The sequence below is a fragment of the Pogoniulus pusillus genome, chromosome 4 (assembly GCF_015220805.1).
Source record: "Pogoniulus pusillus isolate bPogPus1 chromosome 4, bPogPus1.pri, whole genome shotgun sequence".
Classification (NCBI taxonomy): Eukaryota; Metazoa; Chordata; class Aves; order Piciformes; family Lybiidae; genus Pogoniulus; species Pogoniulus pusillus.
This window is the reverse complement of record NC_087267.1, coordinates 46424467-46447559: the sequence shown is the minus strand read 5'-3', so window position 1 is coordinate 46447559 and position 23093 is coordinate 46424467. Positions and strand designations below refer to the sequence as shown.

The 23093-nt window shown below is 55.2% G+C and overlaps 1 protein-coding gene across 1 annotated transcript in view; it reads right to left on the bottom strand.

Moving 5' to 3' along the window:
• Positions 1-23093, bottom strand: part of LOC135174979 (collagen alpha-1(VII) chain-like) — a 139461-nt gene that overhangs the window by 41239 nt on the left and 75129 nt on the right. The window contains exons 38-55 of the mRNA XM_064142749.1: positions 21313-21351; positions 21099-21134; positions 20080-20211; positions 18452-18571; positions 17379-17507; positions 16100-16216; positions 11443-11523; positions 11281-11331; positions 10313-10357; positions 9177-9212; positions 8810-8845; positions 8209-8268; positions 6970-7095; positions 6472-6543; positions 5636-5671; positions 5304-5363; positions 2739-2783; positions 1803-1838 (exon numbers count right to left, since the gene is read on the bottom strand). Of these exons, the coding sequence (XP_063998819.1) occupies positions 1803-1838; positions 2739-2783; positions 5304-5363; positions 5636-5671; positions 6472-6543; positions 6970-7095; positions 8209-8268; positions 8810-8845; positions 9177-9212; positions 10313-10357; positions 11281-11331; positions 11443-11523; positions 16100-16216; positions 17379-17507; positions 18452-18571; positions 20080-20211; positions 21099-21134; positions 21313-21351 (1257 nt within the window). The remainder of the gene's footprint in view (positions 1-1802; positions 1839-2738; positions 2784-5303; positions 5364-5635; positions 5672-6471; positions 6544-6969; positions 7096-8208; positions 8269-8809; positions 8846-9176; positions 9213-10312; positions 10358-11280; positions 11332-11442; positions 11524-16099; positions 16217-17378; positions 17508-18451; positions 18572-20079; positions 20212-21098; positions 21135-21312; positions 21352-23093) is intronic.

Here is a 23093-nt window from a genome sequence, read left to right as displayed (position 1 = left end):
GGATTTGGCAGTGCTGGATGAAGATTTGGACCTGATGATCTGAAAGGTCTCTTCCAATCTAAATGATTCCATGGTTTTTAACTGCTCCAGTGCTCAGGAGTGGTTTGGTGACAGCAAAAGGGGGAGGCTGGAAGGAGCAGGAGAAACTGCACTGGACCTTCTGGGTGTGTGCTAGTTTGAAGCAAGCTAGAATGTTTTGGTAACAGAACTAGATAACGGGCAGTGAAATGAAAAACAATTGTGTCTACTTCTCTCACAGTCACGCTGAGAACTTTGGGAAGAAGAAAGACTTTTTCTCCATTTTGTTTCTCACTCTTGCTTTTGCCTTAGACCTGGTCACATCTCATTAACCCTGCTCCTACTAACCTTGCTCCCTAACCTCTTGGCTGCACCTCTATTCTTCCTGAGAACTGGGGTAAGGTTGAGAGGGCCGGGGGGAGGTGTTGGGGTGGTTTGAGAGCCCCTCCTGGGGACTCAGGTTTCTGGGAGGGGAGTTGTGCTTTTTGTATTGTTTATCCATTGTATATTTCTGTATATAATTGTATATAACTGTATATATTGTAAATAGCTGCTTGTAAATTCTGCTAGCTGTAAATAAATTGCTTCATCTATATTCCCAGAGGCCGTCTGAGTTAGCTGGGGCAAATTCAAAAGTGTGGGGGGGCGGGGTAACCCCCAAACCATCACAGGGTGGCAGGGCTGTGGGCAGGTCTCTCTCTCTCTCTGTGTCCCATTTGGACATGGGATGCAGTTCTCAGTGCTACACTTCCCAAGGGCTGCAAAAGGGTTTGTAGCAGGAGGACACCAAGGGCACTTCTGGCTGCCAGTGCAAGTGGAAGGGTTTGCATTGCCTGCTGGACCCTCACTGTGCTGCCAATGGGTTGTGGCAGAGCTCTGCTCTCTCTGCCTCTCACCCTGCACAGTCAGAGATCATGGCAGGGGACTCACTGTGGTGCCAATGGGTTGTGGCAGAGCTCTGCTCTCTCTGCCTCTCACCCTGCACAGTCAGAGATCATGGCAGGGGACTCACTGTGCTGCCAATGGGTTGTGGCAGAGCTCTGCTCCCTCTGCCTCTCACCCTGCACAGTCAGAGATCATGGCAGGGGACTCACTGTGGTGCCAATGGGTTGTGGCAGAGCTCTGCTCTCTCTGCCTCTCACCCTGCACAGTCAGAGATCATGGCAGGGGACTCACTGTGCTGCCAATGGGTTGTGGCAGAGCTCTGCTCCCTCTGCCTCTCACCCTGCACAGTCAGAGATCATGGCAGGGGACTCACTGTGGTGCCAATGGGTTGTGGCAGAGCTCTGCTCTCTCTGCCTCTCACCCTGCACAGTCAGAGATCATGGCAGGGGACTCACTGTGCTGCCAATGGGTTGTGGCAGAGCTCTGCTCCCTCTGCCTCTCACCCTGCACAGTCAGGGATCAGCCAGAGCATGGCAGGGGACTCACTGTGCTGCCAATGGGTTGTGGCAGAGCTCTGCTCCCTCTGCCTCTCACCCTGCACAGTTAGGGGTCAGCCAGAGTATGGCAGGGGACTCTTTCTACCCAAACTCCCAGAGTTTCCTTCCAGAGAGTCTTGGCACACATAAAGATCTCAGCTTAGGTACTGCAGAGGGTGGCTAAGGCCACTCCAAACTCCCACACTCTCACTGATGTCCCCCTTCTGATCCATCCCAGATGCTGCTGGGATTTCCCCCACTGCTTTAAGAGAGGCATCAGCAGAGTGGGCTGCTGCAAAGAAAGCCTCCCCACCATGCTGACTCCCTCCAAGGCACTCTGTAGATATGGTTACTGCTGCTTACTCTTTCTCCTTTCACACCTGGGAAGCCTTTTGGACCCTGCAGGAAGATAAAAGAGGATGTGAGGATAAACACAAGCAGGGAGAAGGAGTTAGCAAAGAGCAGAGTCACCTCCAAGGATGGGCTCACAGAGGGCTTCTGCTGGGTGTTGATAATGGGGGTGCCCAGATGTCCCCCAGCATGGCCTTGGGGTCAGAGCTACAGTAGGAGCCACACCTGGGCAGCTGACAGGCTCTGGTGCAGGTCACCTCTGTTGTAACCTGGTTGCACAAGTGGGGATGGTGACCTCCCATGGGTGTGTGGTGGGCACCTTCCACCTACAGGACTGGCAGTTTGTCAGAGGAGACATGGACAGGATGCCACTGGCTCTCTTGGCCACATGGGCACACTGCTGGCTCATCTTCAGCTCCTCTCTACCAGCACACTCAGGTCTCTTTCTGCCTGCCTGCTCTCAGCCACTCTGGCCCCAGCCTGTAGTGCTGCTTGGGGTTGTTGAGGCCAAAGTGCAGAACCCTGCCTTGGGCCTTGTTCAGTCTCATCCCCTTGGACTCTGCCCACCCATCCAGCCTGGCCAGATCCCTCTGCAGGGCTCTGCTACCCTCCCACAGCTCCACACTGCTCCTAGCTTGGTGTCATCTGCAAAATTACTGCTTCTGGACTCAATCCCCTGGTCCAGATCATCAACAAAGATATTGAACAGGACTGGACCCAGAACTGCAGAGTTCTGCACTTTGGCCACCACAACCCCAAGCAGTGCTACAGGCTGGGGACAGAGTGGCTGAGAGCAGCCAGGCAGAGAGGGACTTGGAAGCAGTGAAAAGCATCAACTGAAAGCATCAACTCCCCTCCTTTTGCTCACTGCTCATGGGGATTTTGTCAGCCCTTGGTCCACTGTTGCCCATGCCATAAAGCAGCCCTCCCTGCTAGTTTGATACTCACCACCATGCCAGCAGGGCCCCGGAGTCCCTCGATGCCCTCATCACCCTGTCAGGGTAGAGAAGGGTAGCAGTGTCCATCAGCAAAGAGAAATGCTGCCTGCAGGGAGGCTGTAGCCAGGTGGGGTTGGGCTCTGCTGCCAGGCAACCAGCAACAGAAGAAGGGGACACAGTCTCAGGCTGTGCCAGGACAGGTCTAGGCTGGATGTTAGGAGGAAGTTGTTGTCAGAGAGAGTGATTGGCATTGGAATGGGCTGCCCAGGGAGGTGGTGGAGTTGCTGTGGCTGGAGGTGTTGAAGCCAAGCCTGGCTGGGGCACTTAGTGCCATGGGCTGGTTGACTGGCCAGGGCTGGGTGCTAGGTTGGACTGGCTGAGCTTGGAGGTCTCTTCCAACCTGCTTGACTCTATGATTCTATGATCTTCTAAACTTCCCTTGAAGTGCACTGTTGGCTATCTACAAACCTTGCTAGCAGTCTTGGTGGGTCTCTGAAATCCTTTTATAACCTCCCTGAAGGGGTTCAAGGCTAGGTTGGATCAGGCCTTGAACAGCCTGATCTGGTGGAAGATTACAGAATCATAGAATCAAGCAGGTTGGAAGAGAGCTCCAAGCTCATCCAGTCCAACCCTGCACCCAGCCCTGGCCAAGCACCCAGACCATGGCACTAAGTGCCTCATCCAGGCTTGGCTTCAACACCTCCAGCCACAGCAACTCCACCACCTCCCTGGGCAGCCCATTCCAATGCCAACCACTCTCTCTGCCAACAATTTCCCTTCCAACCTCAAACCCAGTCTATGATTCTATGACCTCCCTAGGTAGATCCTACAACATTTATGTGCCTTTAAGATGTCTAGACACCATCCTGTGAGGCCAAGTTTAGCTCTCCAATATAAAACCAGTGTCACCTGAACTTCTGTGATTCACTTCAGATTGATGCTGGAGTCAGAAGAGCAGGAAGATTATTCCATCATTTCCCTCAGATAATGAAGCCTGAGCAAGGTTTGCCCTGGACCTTTCACAGCTGTTGACACTCTCATTAAGTGCTTTGTCTCAAGGGCTTCACTGAACAGTTCTGCTGCCAGCTGGGGACTTGGTCTAAATGGATTGTGGCATAAAACCTGTTTATTCCTGGAACAGCCACAAAAGCAGCAAATTGAAACATGGCCTCTGATTATGACTCAAGAGGGTCCCCCTGAAGTCTCTGCCAGAAGGAAACCAAAAATTTCTCAAGCAGCAGGAGGAAAAGTGAACCTTGCAGCTCCAAGGAGAGTGGGAGCTGGTTTGTCTCTGCCAGGAAGACAGGAACCATAGAATCAAGAAAGATGGCAGAGGCCTCCAAGCTCAGCCAGTCCAACCTAGCACCCAGCCCTAAACAATCAACCAGACCATGGCACTAAGTGCCCCAGCCAGGCTTTGCTTCAACACCTCCAGGCACAGCAACTCCACCACCTCCCTGGGCAGCCCATTCCAATGCCAATCACTCTCTCTGACAACAACTTCCTAACAACATCCAGCCTAGACCTGCCCTGGCACAGCTTCAGGCTCTGTCCCCTTCTGCTGCTGCTGCTTGCCTGGCAGCAGAGCCCAACCCCACCTGGCTACAGCCTCCCTGCAGGCAGCTGCAGGCAGCAATGAGCTCTGCCCTGAGCCTCCTCTGCTGCAGGCTGCACCCCCCCAGCTCCCTCAGCCTCTCCTCACAGGGCTCTGCTCCAGGCCCCTCACAGCTTTGTTGCCCTTCTTTGGACACCTTCCAGCACCTCAACATCTCTCTGCAATGGAGGAGCCCAGAACTGGACACAGCACTCCAGGGGTGGCCTGAGCAGTGCTGAGCACAGGGGCACAAGAACCTCCCTTGTCCTGCTGCCCACACTGCTCCTGAGCCAGCCCAGGATGCCATTGGCTCTGCTGCCCACCTGGGCACTGCTGCCTCAGCTTCAGCTCCTCTCTGCCAGCACCCCCAGGGCCCTCTCTGCCTGGCTGCTCTCAGCCACTCTGGCCCCAGCCTGTAGTGCTGCTTGGGGTTGTTGTGGCCAAAGTGCAGAACCTGCCCTTGGCCTTGTTCAGTCTCATCCCAGTGGCCTCTGCCCACCCATCCAGCCTGGCCAGGTCCCTCTGCAGGGCTCTGCTTCCCTCCAACAGCTCCACACTGCTCCCAGCTTGCTGTCATCTGCAAACTTACTGCTGCTGGACTCAATCCCCTGGTCCAGATCATCAACAAAGATGTTGAACAGGACTGGGCCCAGCACTGATCCTTGGGGAACACCACTAGTGCCAGCTGCCAGCTGGATGTGGCACCATTCACCACCTCTCTCTGGGCCCAGCCCTCCAGCCAGTTCCTGACCCATGTCAGAGTGCATCTGTCCAAGCCACGAACTGCCAGCTGTGCCAGGGGGGTTGGAACTAAATGACCTTTAAAGGTCCCTTCCAACCCAAACCATTCTATGATTAGATGAATCCTGGGCCACCTGCTGTGAGTGACCCAGCTTTGGCAAGGGGTCCAGCTAGATGATCTCCAGGGGTCCCTTCCAACCCCCACCAAGCTGGGTTTCTGTGATCCCTGGAGGAACCTACCCGAGGACCAGGCAGTCCATGAGGACCTCTTGGGCCAGCTGTTCCAACACCAATTTCTCCCTGCAGAACACAGAACCCCAGAAGTCTTGTTTGAAGCAAGGACACTGCACCAGCTGACTGCTGATTGGTTTGGCCATGATGGAGCAGCCACAGAAAGAGTCAGCAGAGTCACTTCTAGTGGCTGCTGCTCTGCTTTCTGAAGGCTGCTCCAGCAGCCATGGGGAAAGAGGGCAGAAGGGTGAAAGGATGAAGTGGCTGGATGGGGTCAGGGATAAGGAGACATGAGAGAGCAGTGGACTGTCCCATTGCCACCTCAACATCTCAGCACTGACCTTGTTGCCTTTGGGTCCAGGTGTCCCAGGAAGCCCCTGCAGGACAAGGAAAACAAGACAGAGGGGAATACTTTGCCTTGCAAGTCATAGAATCACAGAATCAGTCAGAGTTGGAAGGAACCACAAGGAGCAGCCAGTTCCAAGCCCCCTGCCATGCCCAGGGACACCCTACCCTAGAGCAGGCTGCACACAGCCTCAGCCAGCCTGGCCTCAAACACCTCCAGCCATGGGGCCTCAACCACCTCCCTGGGCAACCCATTCCAGCCTCTCACCACTCTCCTGCTCAACAACTTCCTCCTCACCTCCAGCCTCACTCTCCCCACCTCCAGCTTTGCTCCATTCCCCCCACTCCTGCCACTCCCTGACAGCCTCAGAAGTCCCTCCCCAGCTTTTCTGGAGCCCCCTTCAGATCCTGGAAGGCCACAAGAAGGTCACCTGGGAGCCTCCTCTGCTGCAGCCTGCACAGCCCCAACTCCTTCAGGCTGTGCTCACAGCAGAGCTGCTGCAGCCTCTGAGCATCCTCCTGGCCCTGCTCTGGACACTCTCCAGCATCTCCACAGCCCTCTTGTCCCAGGGGCTCCAGAGCTGGATGCAGGACTCCAGCTGGGGTCTCAGCAGAGCAGAGCAGAGGGGCAGAATCCCCTCCCTGGCCCTGCTGGCCACACTGCTGCTGCTGCAGCCCAGGCTCTGCTTGGCTCTCTGGGCTGCAAGTGCACACTGCAAGTCCCCAGAGCTCTCCTGTCCCAGGTCTGCAGTAGGCTGAAAGCACATCCAGCTCAGGCACCAAGGCCTTAACCTCTCCCCCAGAAGAGACAGGGACAATGTGCAAAGGTCACCTCTTTTCCTGGGGCTCCTGATGGTCCCCTGGGCCCAGCAAATCCATTCCTACCTCTCTTGCCACGCTCCCCCTGGAAGAAAAGAAACCTTTTAAAGAGGAGTACATCCTGATGAGAAGGCTTTCTCCCACCCTGGCACAGCAGGAGCTGGTGCCCCCAGGGGTTCCCTGCACTGGTAGGAAGCAGGAGGAAGAGTCTCCTCCTGTGCACTGCTTGCTGAGGAGAGAGCACTTCAGCTTCACCCAGACCCTGACTTCAGGCACACTGCTGCCTTCCACCTTCACCTGCTCAGCTAAACCTCCAGCTCCCTACAGTGAGACCCACTGCTCCCTCTGCTCTCAGGGGCCAGTGACCCCCAAACCTGACACCTCCTGGAGACCTGCATAGGTGGAGGCTTACCCCACAGAGAACAGCAGGCAGGCAGTCTCCCTAAGGCCATGGCTCTCAGCTGGAGAAGGGGAACACAACATAGCCTGTCCCCTCACTGCACACACCTACCTTCTGTCCTGGCACCCCAGGCACACCTGGAGGTCCTCTGTCCCCCTGTGACCCAGGGGTGCCAGCACTGCCATGAATGCCTTGGATGCCCTCAGCTCCTGGAGGTCCTGGGGCCCCTGGCTCACCCTGTTGAGTGAATCACAAAGAATTTGGATCTTAAGGGGGCTTAACTGCCCCCACCCCCAGGCCCTGGAGGCAGCCTGAGGTGCAACCTTGAGCTTCACAGAGTCACTGAATCAGTCAGGGTTGGAAGGGAGCACAAGGAGCAGCCAGTTCCAACCCCCCTGCCATGCCCAGGGACACCCTACCCTAGAGCAGGCTGCACACAGCCTCAGCCAGCCTGGCCTCAAACACCTCCAGCCATGGGGCCTCAACCACCTCCCTGGGCAACCCATTCCAGCCTCTCACCACTCTCCTGCTCAACAACTTCCTCCTCACCTCCACTCTCACTCTCCCCACCTCCAGCTTTGCTCCATTCCCCCCACTCCTGCCACTCCCTGACAGCCTCAGAAGTCCCTCCCCAGCTTTTTTGTAGCCCCCTTCAGATCCTGGAAGGACACAAGAAGGTCACCTGGGAGCCTCCTCTGCTGCAGCCTGCACAGCCCCAACTCTTTCAGTCTGTGCTCACAGCAGAGCTGCTGCAGCCTCTGAGCATCCTCCTGGCCCTGCTCTGGACATTCTCCAGCATCTCCACAGCCCTGCATATAGAACTAGGAACACCTTCAGTCCTAGCCAGTAAGAGAGGTCCTACAGCTGAGGAAAGGGCTGAACCATGGCTTGTTCAGTAAAGAGCCCTAACCTGTAGACCTTCAGAGCTCTCTTGTGAGTTCAAACCCTGCAGATCTGCAGTATCTCAAGAATGGACTGCAGAAAGGAAGATCTGCCCAAAGATGGACAACAGAGAGAAAGATCTGCCCAAAGATGGACTGCAGAAAGGAAGATCTGCCCAAAGATGGACAACAGAGAGAAAGATCTGCCTAAAGATGGACTGCAGAAAGGAAGATCTGCCCAAAGATGGACTACAGAGAGAAAGATCTGCCCAAAGATGGACTGCAGAAAGGAAGATCTGCCCAAAGATGGACTACAGAGAGAAAGATCTGCCCAATGATGGACTACAGAGAGGAAGATCTGCCCAAAGATGGACTGCAGAGAGGAAGATCTGCCCAAAGATGGACTGCAGAGAGGAAGATCTGCCCCAACCCCAAGTGAAATCCTCTGTAGAAGAGAAGAAGGACTTACTTTAAGTCCAGGTGATCCAGCTTGACCCACAGGACCTCTTAACCCAATTCCTGGTTCTCCCTGTAAAGAGAAGGTGCTGAGAAGGAGCATTCCTTCCTCCCACTGTGGAGCCCACCAAAATGAGATCTTGCTTCCTGCTGCTCCCTGGACATGTAACTGAAGTGTCTCAGAGCTGATCCTACCTTGAAGGTCCTCTCTGACTATCACATCCCCTCTAGAAGATGTGAGCTCTGGTCTGACCCAGAGGGACAAAGGTGCTGGGACCACGTAAATAGGGTTATAAGAGAAGCTGCTGGGTTGCAGGAGCATTACTGGGGATGCTATCAGCAGGCTGTGGGTGAGACTCTCCTCTTCTGGCATTACTCATATACAAGGTGGGTGTCCTGCCCATGTGTGAGACATCTGGAGCTCCTCCCTGGTCAACAGAGACACTCTGGGTCCCCCAGCAAGTGACTGACCACACTGAGCCCACATCTCAAAAGGTTACCTGGAGACCTGCTCCTGAGTTAGTGAGGTTAGGTGGGCAAAAAGAGGAGGGAGAAGAGGTGGCAAAGCTCTCATGGTGTAAGAAGAGCCACTTCTGGTTGAGGTTTTGCTTTACCTTTTGACCCTTTCCACCTCTGTCCCCTTTGGTGCCCTATGGAATAAAGAGAGAGTTACCAGGAGGTCCTCTCAAGTACCACCTCAGGGTAACCCTGAGCAAGAGCAGAGGTTGCCTTTGGCAGCATGGAGCAATTGGCCCCTCTGACCTCCACCTCTTTTCCCCAGAGGAGGTGGCCAGTGGCTGCATGACCAGGGAAGAGCCAAATGTCCTAGCACAGAGCCACACTGCTCCCAGGAAGGAGGTGGAGTACTGGGTTGACCCAGCAGATTTTGACTTCCCTGTGGCAACCTCCAGTGCTGGGCTTGGGCCATGCAGATGGTATCACTGTCCTGCTCCAGCTGCTGCTCCTGCCTCCACAGCTCACCTTCTCTCCAGGTTCTCCTATCTCCCCAGGCTGGCCCTGCAAGACAAAAACCATCCATCTTTCAGCCACCTCCTCCATCTGCCTCTCTTCTCATGCCTTCTTGTGTCCCCAGGGTGCTCCAGCCCATGCCAAGCATCCCTTCACACTGGGCTCTGTCTTTCAACAACCTTTGTCTGCCTTTCTTCTGAATGCTTGGGTGGGACTGAGGGGAATGGAGCAAAGGTGGAGGTGGGGAGAGTGAGGCTGGAGGTGAGGAGGAAGTTGTTGAGCAGGAGAGTGGTGAGAGGCTGGAATGGGCTGCCCAGGGAGGTGGTTGAGGCCCCATGGCTGGAGGTGTTTAAGGCCAGGCTGGCTGAGGCTGTGTCTCATCAGAAGATCTCCCATTTGGTAGCCATAAATCAGAACCACACAATGGCTTGAGTTGGAAGAGGCCTTAAAGATCATCTAGTTCCAACCCCCCTGTTATGAGCAGGGACATCTGCCAGGAGATCAGTTTGCTCAAGTCTTCATCCAGCCTGATCTTAAGCACTTCCAGGGATAGGCATAGAAGTGTCTAGAATAGAACATTTTAGGTTGGAAGGGACCTTGAAAAATCATTTAAGCCAGCCCCTGAGCATTGGAGTCTTCTTTCTTCTGAATGCTTGGGTCCCAGCACCCCAGATCTACCATTTGGTAGCTACAAATCAGTACCACAGAATGGCTTGAGTTGGAAGAGACCTTAAAGATCACCTAGTTCCAACCCCCTTGTTGTGAGCAGGGATAGGCATAGAAGTGCCTAGAATAGAACATTTCAGGTTGGAAGGGACCCTTAAAGATCACCTAGATCCATCCCCCTTGTTATGAGCTGGGATAGGCATAGAAGTGTCTAGAATAGAACATTTTAGGTTGGAAAGGACCTTAAAGATCATCTAGTTCCAACCCCCTTGTTATGAGCTGGGATAGGCATAGAAGTGCCTAGAATAGAACATTTCAGGTTGGAAAGGACCTTAAAGATCATCTAAGCCAGCCTCTGTGCAGTGGAGTCTCCCACAGACCATGAATGTCCTCTCCATCAGCCTCTCACTTTCCAAACCCTCTTAGCACAGAGAAACTTCTCCTGGTCTCTGAGTCTCAGGGCAGAAGAACTCTCTTGATACCTTTTCTCCTTTGTCTCCACGAATTCCTGGAGCTCCCATTCCTCCCTAGGAAAGAATAAACACAGAATGAGAGGGATTGGAAGAGCTCTCTGGACATCACCTAGTCCAGTCCCCCCCACCAGAGCAGGATCACCCACAGCAGGTTGCACAGAATGCCATTCAGGTGAGCATTGAATGACTCCAAGCTCATGGCTTGGACAGATTCACTCTGATATGGGTCAGGAACTGGCTGGAGGGCTGGGACCAGAGAGTGGTGGTGAATGGTGCCACATCCAGCTGGCAGCTGGCACCAGTGCTGTGCCCCAGGGATCAGTGCTGGGCACAGTCCTGGTCAATGTCTTTACTGATGATCTGGACCAGGGGATTGAGTCCAGCAGCAGTAAGTTTGCAGATGACACCAAGCTAGGAGCAGCTGTGGAGCTGTTGGAGGGTAGCAGAGCCCTGCAGAGGGACCTGGACAGGCTGGATGGGTGGGCAGAGGCCAAGGGGATGAGACTGAACAAGGCCAAGGGCAGGGTTCTGCACTTTGGCCACAACAACCCCAAGCAGCACTACAGGCTGGGGCCAGAGTGGCTGAGAGCAGCCAGGCAGAGAGGGCCCTGGAGATGCTGGGAGAGAGGAGCTGAAGCTGAGGCAGCAGTGCCCAGGTGGGCAGCAGAGCCAATGGCATCCTGGGCTGGCTGAGGAGCAGTGTGGGCAGCAGGACAAGGGAGGTTCTTGTGCCCCTGTGCTCAGCACTGCTCAGGCCACCCCTGGAGTGCTGTGTCCAGCTCTGGGCTCCTCCATTGCAGAGAGATGTTGCAGTACTGGAAGGTGCCCAGAGCAGGGCAGTGAAGCTGGTTCCCACCAGAACTGCACACAGCAATCTAGGAAGGACTTGATAATATTAAACTACTCTTCCAACCACAGTGGTTCTCTAATTCCCTTCTGTGTGTTTGAAGGCAGCTTTGTAGGGCTTCTTCACTCACTGTGGATCCAGACAGGGATTTCCTTGCTCCTAGGGCACCAGGGAGATAAACCTGTGATAGAACCAACAAGGAAGGGTCAGCATTTTCTCTTGGATCACACCAATGGCTCTGCTCTTGCACACAGGCAAGGCTGAAGCTGCTGCCATGAAAAGAGGTCTTTACCATGTGTTTCTCATGCTCAGATGATCTCCTTGCTCTAACATGCATTGGGAGTGCAGAGCCATCATCTGAATTCAGGTTTTCCTGCAGAGAGAAGGCAGCATCCCAATGATCACCAAACATAATCTATGTGATGACAGCAATGTGTACAGTCCATAATTACTGAGGCTAGAAAGACACTGAGGGGCCTGGGACATCCTGTGTAGCCAGCAGGAGAAGGGAGGTTCCTCTGCCCAGCACTGCTCAGGCCACCCCTGGAGTGCTGTGTCCAGTTCTGGGCCCCTCCATTGCAGAGAGATGTTGAGGTGCTGGAAGGTGTTTGGAGCAGGGCAGCAAGGCTGGGGAGGGGCCTGGAGCAGAGCCCTGTGAGGAGAGGCTGAGGGAGCTGGGGGTGTGCAGCCTGCAGCAGAGGAGGCTCAGGGCAGAGCTCATTGCTGCCTGCAGCTGCCTGCAGGGAGGCTGTAGCCAGGTGGGGTTGGGCTCTGCTGCCAGGCAAGCAGCAACAGAACAAGGGGACAGAGTCTCAAACTGTGCCAGGGGAGGTCTAGGCTGGATGTTAGGAGGAAGTTGTTGGCAGAGAGAGTGATTGGCATTGGAATGGGCTGCCCAGGGAGGTGGTGGAGTGGCTGTCCCTGGAGGTGTTGCAGGCAAGCCTGGCTGGGGCACTTGGTGCCATGGGCTGGCTGGTTGGGCAGGGCTGGGTGCTAGGTTGGGCTGGCTGAGCCTGGAGATCTCTTCCAACCTGCTTGATTCTATGACAGCAATGAGCTCTGCCCTGAGCCTCCTCTGCTGCAGGCTGCACCCCCCCAGCTCCCTCAGCCTCTCCTCACAAGGCTCTGCTCCAGGCCCCTCCCCAGCCTTGCTGCCCTGCTCCAAACACCTTCCAGCACCTCAGCATCTCTCTGCAATGGAAGAGCCCAGAACTGGACACAGCACTGCAGGGGTGGCCTGAGCAGTGCTGAGCACAGGGGCACAAGAACCTCCCTTGTCCTGCTGCCCACACTGCTCCTGAGCCAGCCCAGGATGCCATTGGCTCTGCTGCCCACCTGGGCACTGCTGCCTCAGCCTGGCCCCAGCCTGTAGTGCTGCTTGGGGTTGTTGTGGCCAAAGTGCAGAACCCTGCCCTTGGCCTTGTTCAGTCTCATCCCCTTGGCCTCTGCCCACCCATCCAGCCTGGCCAGGTCCCTCTGCAGGGCTCTCCTGCCCTCCAACAGCTCCACAGCTGCTCCTAGCTTGCTGTCATCTGCAAACTTACTGCTGCTGGACTCAGTCCCCTGGACCAGCTCACCCATAAAGATACTGAACAGTGGCTGGGGTGGCAGGATCAGATGAGAGCAGGTGGACATCCCTGCCCAGCCTGCACTGAGTCAGTCAGCAGCTCATCTGCCTGCTGAGAGGCTCCAGAGTGCTGCAGCTCTTTAGCCCAAGCCCTTGTGCAGTTCGTGGCTGGCGTCAGCACGCAGCAAAGCTCCTGGGTTGCCAAGACCTCCATCAGGTGTTGCAGGTGACCCACTGGCATCAGACCTCCTACAGCTGCTATTTACTGGGGTGGGGGGAAATTGCAGGGGGCTAATAACTCTCCTTCAGCCTGCAATTCCTCTGCAATTTTGGCAGTTTCCTGCTCAAAGGTGCCAGCAATCAGGCACCTGAAAGGAAAGTTGAGAAGCTGCTGCTGCTTTCTGAAGGAATTATTTACTGATGGCAGCTAGCAGCATGAAAATGAAAGGCAAAGAGAGGAGGGAGAAGAAGAATAGATCAGATTAGGGCAGGAAATGAAAAAGGGGAGGAAGAAAAATGAGAGATAGATTCCTGCAGGAAAAGAAATTGGTATAGGGAAGAATGAAACAGACAACTCAGAAGATAGCAGCACAGTGGAGGTTGGAAGGGACCTCTGGGGTTCAACCTTGTCCAACACTCCTGCCAAAGAGAGGTCACTCTCAACAGGTTGCCCAGGATCACAATGTCCAGGTGGGTTTGGAGTCTCTCCAGAGAAGGAGACTCCACAACCTCTCTCTGGGCAGCCTCCTCCAGGGATCAGCTATCCTCACAGGGAGGATATTTACCCTCAGGTTCAGCTGGAACCTGCTGGGTTCCAGTTTGTGTCCCTTGTCCACTCTCTGGGCACCACTGAAGAGTCTGGCCTCATCCTCTTGACCCCCTGCCTTTGAGGTATTGCTGAGCATTGAGAAGATGCCTTCTCAGCCTGCTCTTCTCCAAGCTCAAGTGTCCTGGGGCTCTCAGCCTTTCCTCCTCACAGAGATGCTCCAGGGACCTCAGCATCTCTGCAGGCTCTGCTGGGCTGTCTCCTGCAGCTCCCTGTCTCTCTGGAACTGTGGAGCCCAGTACTGGGCTCAGTACTCCAGCTGTGGCCTCACTAGGGCAGAGTGGAATCACAGAATCACAGACCCATAGAACCAAGCAGGTTGGAAGAGAGCTCCAAGCTCAGCCAGGCCAACCTAGCACCCAGCCCTGCCCAAGCAACCAGACCATGGCACTAAGTGCCCCAGCCAGGCTTGGCTTCAACACCTCCAGCCACAGAGACTCCACCACCTCCCTGGGCAGCCCATTCCAATGCCAATCACTCTCTCTGCCAACAACTTCCTCCCAACATCCAGCCTAGACCTCCCCTGGCACAGCTTGAGACTGTGTCCCCTTCTTCTGCTGCTGCTTGCCTGGCAGCAGAGCCCAACCCCACCTGGCTACAGCCTCCCTGCAGGCAGCTGCAGGCAGCAATGAGCTCTGCCCTGAGCCTCCTCTGCTGCAGGCTGCACCCCCCCAGCTCCCTCAGCCTCTCCTCACAGGGCTCTGCTCCAGGCCCCTCCCCAGCCTTGCTGCCCTGCTCCAAACACCTTCCAGCACCTCAACATCTCTCTGCAATGGAGGGGCCCAGAACTGGACACAGCACTCCAGGGGTGGCCTGAGCAGTGCTGAGCACAACGAATAAGCATAACTACAGGGGGGAGCTGGGAGCTGGAGGAGGCAGGAGTTGGCTGGGAGCTGGAGGAGGCAGGAGTTGGCTGGGAGCTGGAGGAGGCAGGAGTTGGCTGGTTTGGTGCCATAACATGAAAGAAATGGCTCATCCATGGAAGGAGTAACTCAGCCACTGCTGCTCACACCAGCAGGTGTGCCTGGGCTCATCCTGTATCTCCATCAGTTGATTTGCTTCCCCCATTAACTCCTGTCAGACAGAAATTGCTCCTCTGAGATGAAGCTCTTGGGCCATTAGAGGCTGCTCCTCTCTAGGGTCTCGTGAACCTTTTAACAGGTAAATTGTGTGATTACAGCTGCTGCTGATGGGAGAACAACTGGCTCCATTTCACTCCCTTCCCAGCACCCTCTGCTGAGTTCACCTTGGCTGTGGGAGCACCAGGGAGGAGGAGATTCAGGAGCTGCAGAGAGGAGGAGGCTGCTCCTGTTTCCCTACCCGTGGGCCACACTTTTCTCTCTTCCTGAGGGGAGACCTCATTGCTTTCTACAACTCCCTGAATCATAGAACCAACCAGATTGGAAGAGAGCTCCAAGCTCAGCCAGCCCAACCTAGCAGCCAGCCCTGGCCAATCACCCAGACCATGGCACTAAGTGCCCCAGCCAGGCTTGGCTGCAACACCTCCAGGCACAGCCACTCCACCACCTCCCTGGGCAGCCCATTCCAATGCCAATCACTCTCTCTGCCAACAACTTCCTCCTGACATCCAGCCTAGACCTGCCCTGCCACAGCTTCAGACTCTGTCCCCTTCTTCTGTCCCTGGCTGCCTGGCAGCAGAGCACAACCCCACCTGGCTACAGCCTCCCTGCAGGCAGCTGCAGGCAGCAATGAGCTCTGCCCTGAGCCTCCTCTGCTGCAGGCTGCACCCCCCCAGCTCCCTCCAGCTGAAACAATTCTATGATTCAGAAGATTTTACACCAAATGCATCTAATGAAAACACCCCTGGGGTGCAGAACCCATCTTGCTGGGAGAGGTAGTTTGAAGTCCCCTAAAAAACTTCATCGAGTCACAGAATGGCTTCTTGGAAAGGATCTTCAAAGGTGATTGAATCCAACCCTCTTCAGTCAGCAGAGACAACTTCCAACTAGAGAAGGTGGCTCAGAGACCTGTCAAGTGAATGTTTCCAGTCATGGGGCATCTGCCAGCTCCCTGGGCAACCTGGGACAGTGTCTCACTGCCCTTATCATAAGGCCCAGGGCAGAGCTCATTGCTGCCTGCAGCTCCCTGCAGGGAGGCTGTAGCCAGGTGGGGTTGGGCTCTGCTGCCAGGCAAGCAGCAGCAGAAGAAGGGGACAGAGTCTGAAGCTGTGCCAGGGCAGGTCTAGGCTGGATGTTAGGAGGAAGTTGTTGGCAGAGAGAGTGATTGGCATTGGAATGGGCTGCCCAGGGAGGTGGAGTTGCTCTGCTTGGAGGTGTTGAAGCCAAGCCTGGCTGAGGCACTTAGTGCCATGGTCTGGTTGATTGGCCAGGGCTGGGTGCTAGGTTGGACTGGCTGAGCTTGGAGCTCTCTTCCAACCTGCTTGATTCTACAATCCTATGATCTGAAGAGTGATGTCCTCTGAGGATCTGAGGGCAGCTGCCCCAGGCCTTAGAGCCCTGGATGAGAGATGTGCATTCCAGTCTATCACTTACCTCCACACTCACCTACTGCCCAGGACTGCTGGCTAAGACATACCTGAACAGTGTCCTGCTGTGGCTGCCCTTCCACTGTCTCCTCCAAGGACTCGAGGAGCTCCATGGACTGGTTTCCTTGCAGATCATCTTCTGGGTGTGTTGGGAGCACAGACAAGGCCTGCAAAGAATGGTGGGCAAGTGACAGCAGAGCAGAAGATGGAAAACAAAACCCTTTCTCAAGCTCTGACACTGAGTCATGCAGAGATCAGAGAGTCTCAGAACCATGCAATGATGGAAGCTGGAGTGCTCTCCCTCCCTGGAGGTGCTCCAGGCCAGGCTGGATGAGGCCTTGAGTGACCTGTTCTGGTGGGAGGTGTCCTTGCCTATGGCAGGGGGTTGGAACTGGCTGATCCTTGAGGTCCCTTCCAACCCAAACCACTTCATGATTCTATATTCTAGCCCAGCCCCACTGCCAATCAGGGTGACCCAGAGCAGATCATGTCCAGGTGGGTTTGGAATCTCTCCATAGAAGAAGACTCCACAAGCTCTGGGGAGTCCAGGACTGGGCACACTACTCCAGATGTGGCCTCAGTAGGGCAGAGTCAAGGGGGAGGAGAACCTCTCTCAACCTGCTGGCCATGCTCTTCTCCATGCACCCCAAGAGACCTGAGGTCTTCTTGACCATGAGGACACATTGCTGCCTTAGAACCACAGAATCATGTCATAGAATCAACCAGGTTGGAAGAGGGCTCCAAGCTCTGCCAGTCCAGCCTAGCACCCAGCCCTGCCCAAGCAACCAGCCCATGGCACTAAGTGCCCCAGCCAGGCTTGGCTGCAACACCTCCAGCCACAGAGACTCCACCACCTCCCTGGGCAGCCCATTCCAATGCCAATCACTCTCTCTGCCAGGAACTTCCTCCTAGCATCCAGCCTAGCCATGAACTCCAAGGTCTCTTGCCTTGTGCTGAACTTGTCCACCAGCACTTCCAGGTCCTTCTCTGTGGAGCTGCCTTCCAGCAGCTCAATCCCTTATGTGTAGTGCTGCAGGGAGTTACTGCTCCTCAGGTGCTGGACCCTGCACTTGTCCTGGTGAACCTCCTGGGGTCCCTCCTCACCCAGCTCCCCAGCCTGTCCAGGTCTCAACTGGATGGCAGCACAGCCTGATGGGCTGTCAGCTACTCAAGCATCCTTAACCTTTCTCCAGCTTTGCTTTTCACTTTGGGAAAACTATGGAACTGCAAGGATTTGTCCCAACAGGCTCTCAGAAGTTTGACTCCTTTGCATCTGCTACACCAGCACAAAAGAAGTCACCTGAAGTCCCTGAACAGGCATCGACATACACTGCTGAGAGAAGTGTTTGGCCTCCAGGAGTCTCTCTCCTCCTTTCTTTCCTCAGGTGATTCCTCCACAGGCTCAGGAGGGTGTCCTGGGGTCTGGGGCTCAGGTCCAGAGCCACCAGAAGGTGAACCCTGTGAAGACCAAAAAAAGTTACTGCTGTTTTCTGAGTCAAGGCATCATCTACAATACACATCTGTGTCCACACCAGCATTTCTGGGTCAGGAACTGGCTGCAGGGCTGGGACCAGAGAGTGGTGGTGAATGGTGACACATGCAGCTGGCAGCTGGCACCAGTGGTGTGCCTCAGGGATCAGTGCTGGGCACAGGCCTGGTCAATATCTTTATTGATGATCTGGACCAGGGGATTGAGTCCAGCAGCAGTAAGTTTGCAGATGACACCAAGCTAGGAGCAGTGTGGAGCTGTTGGAGGGTAGGAGAGCCCTGCAGAGGGACCTGGCCAGGCAGCATGGGTGGGCAGAGGCCAAGGGGATGAGACTGAACAAGGCCAAGGGCAGGTTCTGCACTCTGGCCACAACAACCCCAAGCAGCACTGCAGGCTGGGGACAGAGTGGCTGAGAGCAGCCAGGCAGAGAGGGAGCTGGAGGTGCTGGCAGAGAGGAGCTGAAGCTGAGGCAGCAGTGCCCAGGTGGGCAGCAGAGCCAATGGCATCCTGGGCTGGCTCAGGAGCAGTGTGGGCAGCAGGACAAGGGAGGTTCTTGTGCCCCTGTGCTCAGCACTGCTCAGGCCACCCCTGCAGTGCTGTGTCCAGTTCCAGGCACTGCTGGCTCAGCTTCAGCTCCTCTCTGCCAGCACCCCCAGGGCCCTCTCTGCCTGCCTGCTCTCAGCCACTCTGGCCCCAGCCTGCAGTGCTGCTTGGGGTTGCTGTGGCCAAAGTGCAGAACCCTGCCCTTGGCCTTGTTCAGTCTCATTCCAGTTGTGGCTAGGTGGAAAGGGAGAGAGGATGAGTATCAGCAGGAGGCACCACTGGAGTGTGGTCTGGAAGCTTCCAGGTAGCCTGTACTCAGACGGACAGATCTGCATAACTCCACTTCATCTGCTCTGCTCTTCATTTTCACCTTGAGGAGTTCTCCAGGCACTGTCACTCGAAACTGAGCCTCCAGCTCCAGGCTCTGTGCTGCTTCTGCCACCCGAGTGCTGGCCAGGCCATCGTGAGTGGTGACAGACACCAGGGAGTCCTGCAGCAGCAACCACAGTGGATTAGGCTGGAGATCACAAACCTGATGCTCCCGAGATTCTGATCACACACACAGGCTCACAGCATGTCAGGGGTTGGAAGGGACCCAAGGACATCATCCAGTCCAACCCCCCTGCCAGAGCAGGACCACACAATCCAGCACAGATCACAGAGGAACACATCCAGACAGGCCTGGAAAGGCTCCAGAGAAGGAGACTCCACAGTCTCTGGCCAGCCTGTGCCAGTGCTCTGGGACCCTTCCAGTCAAGAAGTTCCCCTTGTGTTGAGCTGCAACCTCCTGTGCTGCAGCTTACACCCATTGCTGCTTGTCCTGTCCCAGGCAGCAGTGAGCAGAGCCTGTCCCCCCCCTCCTGACCCCCAGCCCTCAGATACTGATAAACATTGATCAAATCCCCTCTCAGTCTTCTCCAGACTAAACAGCCCCAGGTCCCTCAGCCTCTCCTCATCAGGCAATGCCCTCCAGTCCCCTCATCATCCTCATAGCCCTCTGCTGGACCCTCTCCAGCAGATCCCTGTCCCTCTGCAACTGGGGAGCCCAAAACTGAACACAGTATTCAAGATGAGGTCTCAGCAGGGCAGAGCAGAGGGGCAGGAGAACCTCCCTTGATCTGCTGGACACACTCAGCTTAATGGACCCCAGGACCCCATTGGCCTTCCTGGCCCCCAGGGCACATTGCTGTGCTGTGGTTAACTTGTTACCCTCAGGATCCCCAGGTGGATTCCCTCTGCCCAGTGTCCCATCCCTCCAGCATGCTCTGTCCCACTTGCTGCTGTTTCTGGATCAGGATGGAGTCAGTTGTCAGCAATTCCCTGCTGCCCACCCTCAAGCTCTCCTTCCAAACTAGACCTGCCACCCTGGGATCCCTCTTGCTTTTGAAGCCACCTCCAAGACTGCTTCTTGAGCTTTCAACCTTATACACCCCCCACTCTAAGAACCCCCCACCCCTCAAAGGGCACAAGGAGGCTGATGGCTTTAGAGGGTGACTTCCATGTACCACTGTCAACAATAGTTGACTGCTTCCCTATTTCACAGGCTGCAGAGGTGGGCACAAGCCAAGCTCAGGAGGTTCGACAAGACCAAGTGCTCAACAAGACCAGCATCTGGGCCGAGGCAATGCCAAGCACAAATCCAGGCTGGGCAGTGCCAGGCTGGAGAGCAGCCCTGAGGAGAGGCACTTGGGGGTGCTGCTGGAGGAGAAGCTCAGCAGGAGCCAGCAGTGTGCACTTGCAGCCCAGAAAGCCAAGCAGAGCCTGGGCTGCAGCAGCAGCAGTGTGGCCAGCAGGGCCAGGGAGGGGATTCTGCCCCTCTGCTCTGCTCTGCTGAGACCCCAGCTGGAGTCCTGCATCCAGCTCTGGAGCCCCTGGGACAAGAGGGCTGTGGAGATGCTGGAGAGTGTCCCGAGCAGGGCCAGGAGGATGCTCAGAGGCTGCAGCAGCTCTGCTGTGAGCACAGCCTGAAAGAGTTGGGGCTGTACAGTGTGCACTCACACTGTGCTCAGTGGCATGCTGAGCTTCTTGCTTTGCTTTGGAGATCATGCTAGTCCTGGAGCCACCAAGCTGATCCATCAGCCCATCCAGCCCATCCTGGAGTGCATTGCAGAGGTCCTTCAGCAGTGCCAGCTGCAATCAGTGGAGATCATTAAGGAGGCAGTAGAATCATAGAATCAACCAGCTTGGAAGGGACCTCCAAGCTCATCCAGCCCAACCTAGCTCCCAGCCCTGGCCAATCACCCAGACTATGGCAGTAAGTGATGGAGTTGCTGTGGCTGGAGGTGTTGAAGCAAAACTTGGCTGAGGCACTCAGTGCCATGGTCTGGTTGATTGGCCAGGGCTGGGTGCTAGGTTGGCCTGGCTGAGCTTGGAGCTCTCTTCCGCCCTAGTTGATCCTATGATCTTTAAGGTCCCTCCCAACCTTAACTGTTCTGTGGTTACATGTTTTCTCCAGACCCAGTCCTGAAGTACAAGTCAAATGATTCTATGATCTTTAAAGTCCTTCCCAAAGTCTTCTGTGGTTAGATGTTTTCTCCAGACCCAGTGTTGAAGTAGAACAGAATCATAGAACCAATCAGGTTGGAAGAGACCTCCAAGCTCAGACAGTCCAACCTGTCACAGATCCTTGTCCAATCAACTAGACCATGGGACTAAGTGCCTCATCCAGGCTTTCCTGGAGCACCTCCAGGGATGGTGACTCCACCACCTCCCTGGGCAGCCCATTCCAATGCCAATCACTCTCTCTGAAGTCAAACCAGGTGGCAGCACCAAGCTCTGGTTGATTGGCCAGGGCTGGGTGCTAGGTTGGACTGGCTGAGCTTGGTGGTCTCTTCCACCCTAGTTGATTCTATGATCTTTAAGGTCCCTCCCAACCTTAACTGCTGAGTGATTCAGCATCAATGTCAGATGGGCATCAAAGCCACCATCCACACCACATCCTGGCAGCAGAAAAGCTCTCCCAGAAGCATCTAAATATATAACCACCTTCTCAGAAGAAAAGCCAAAGCATTACCTACCTTGATACCATTTGCTTCAAAAAGCCTCTCCAGGTCCTGCAAGAGAAGAGATGGGTCAGAACTTCTCCTCTTTCCTCCAGCCCAGAAAGCTGGTCCTGCAGGTGGCTGATGGCTAAGCCTGAGGACACACAGGGCACCCTCTGCCATCCCAACAGCAGACAGAGAAGGAGGTGTTTCCAACATGAATATATACCATAATGTTTATTTCACTTACCTTCATTTCCACTCCTTTGCCTGGTGGACCAGGTTCTCCCTTCAAATGGACAAGAACATCTCATTAATTAAGCCATTGTTCTTGATGAGCAACTAGAGGAGCTCTGAGGAGAGGTGAGAGTTGTCAATCAGGTCTCTAATCTTCTATCTGCACAAGCTTTGAGCCCCAGATAAATCCCCACCAGCTCAGAGAGGGGGTTTGAATCCCACCCTGCTCAATGGGTTCCTTCACTCCTCCACTGCAATGCTCCAGGCTCACAGAAGAGTGGGTGGAAACTGCTCAGTAGATGAGGACCTGGGAGTGTTGGTCAACAGATGAACCATAGAATCATACCATCAAGCAGGTTGGAAGAGACCTCCAAGCTCAGCCAGTCCAACCTAGCACCCAGCCCTGGCCAGTCAACCAGACCATGGCACTAAGTGCCTCAGCCAGGCTCTGCTTCAACACCTCCAGGGATGATGACTCCACCACCTCCCTGGGCAGCCCATTCCAATGGCAACCAGTGCAGAGGTGGCCAGGAAGGCCAAGAGCATCCTCCTTGGATCAGTAATAGTGTGGCCAGCAGGAGCAGGACAGAGATTGTCCCCTTGTACTCAGCACTGGTGAGGTCACACCTTGACTGCTGGACATGAGCAGATAGAATGTGCTAGGAGCCCAGAAGGCAAATCACATCCTGGGCTGCACCAAAAGAGAGCCAAGGAGGTGATTCTGCCACTTTGCTCTGGTGAGACCTCACCTGCAGTACTGCCCCCAGGGCTGGAGCCCTCAGTATAGGAAGGACATAGACCTGATGGAGCAGGTCCAAGAGGAGGGCCATGAAAATGATCAGAGGGTTGGAGCACCTCTGCTACAAAGCCAGGCTGAGGGAGCTGGGGGTGTTCAGCCTGGAGAAGAGGAGGCTCTGGGGAGACCTCATAGCAGCCTTCCAGTGCCTGAAGGGGGCTTACATGAAGGATGCAGAGAGGCTGCTTGCAGAGGACAAGGGGCAATGGCTTCACCCTAGAGAAGAGCAGATTTAGACTGGATGTTAGGAACAAGTTCTTTACCATGAGGGTGGTGGAGCACTGGAACAGGTTGCCCAGGGAGGTGGTTGAGGCCCCAGCCCTAGAGATATTCAGTGAGGCTTGACAGAGCTCTGGGCAACCTGTTCTAGTTGAGGGTTGGACTGGATAACCTTTGGAGGTCCCTTCCAATCCAATGCATTTATTGACTCAGTTTTGAAACCCTCAGTCCAAAAAGACACTGAGAGTGCTGAATTATGGCCAGAGAAGGGCAACAAAGCTGGTGAGGGGGCTGGAGAACAGGTCTGGTGAGCAACAGCTGAGGGAAGTGAGGTTGTTGAGCCTGGATAAAAGGAGGCTGAGGGGAGAACTTCTGGACCCTCATCTACCACCAAAAGCCCTTCTGAACAGTCCCACCCCAGCTTTGCTCTAGGGCCCCTTCAAACAGTGAAATGTTGGTTTAAGGTCTCTACAGAGCCTTCTGTGCTCCAGGCTGATCCACCTCAACTCCCTCAGCCTGTCCCCACAGCAGAAGTGCTCCAGCCCTCTGACAACCCTCGTGGCCACTCCAGCAGCTCAATGTCCTTGTAAAGGGACACCAGAGCTGGACACAATAGTCCAGCTGAGAATGAATGGCAAAGAACAAGGCCAAGGGCAGGGTTCTGCACTTTGGCCACAACAACCCCAAGCAGCACTACAGGCTGGGGCCAGGGTGGCTGAGAGCAGCCAGGCAGAGAGGGCCCTGGGGGTGCTGGCAGAGAGGAGCTGAAGCTGAGGCAG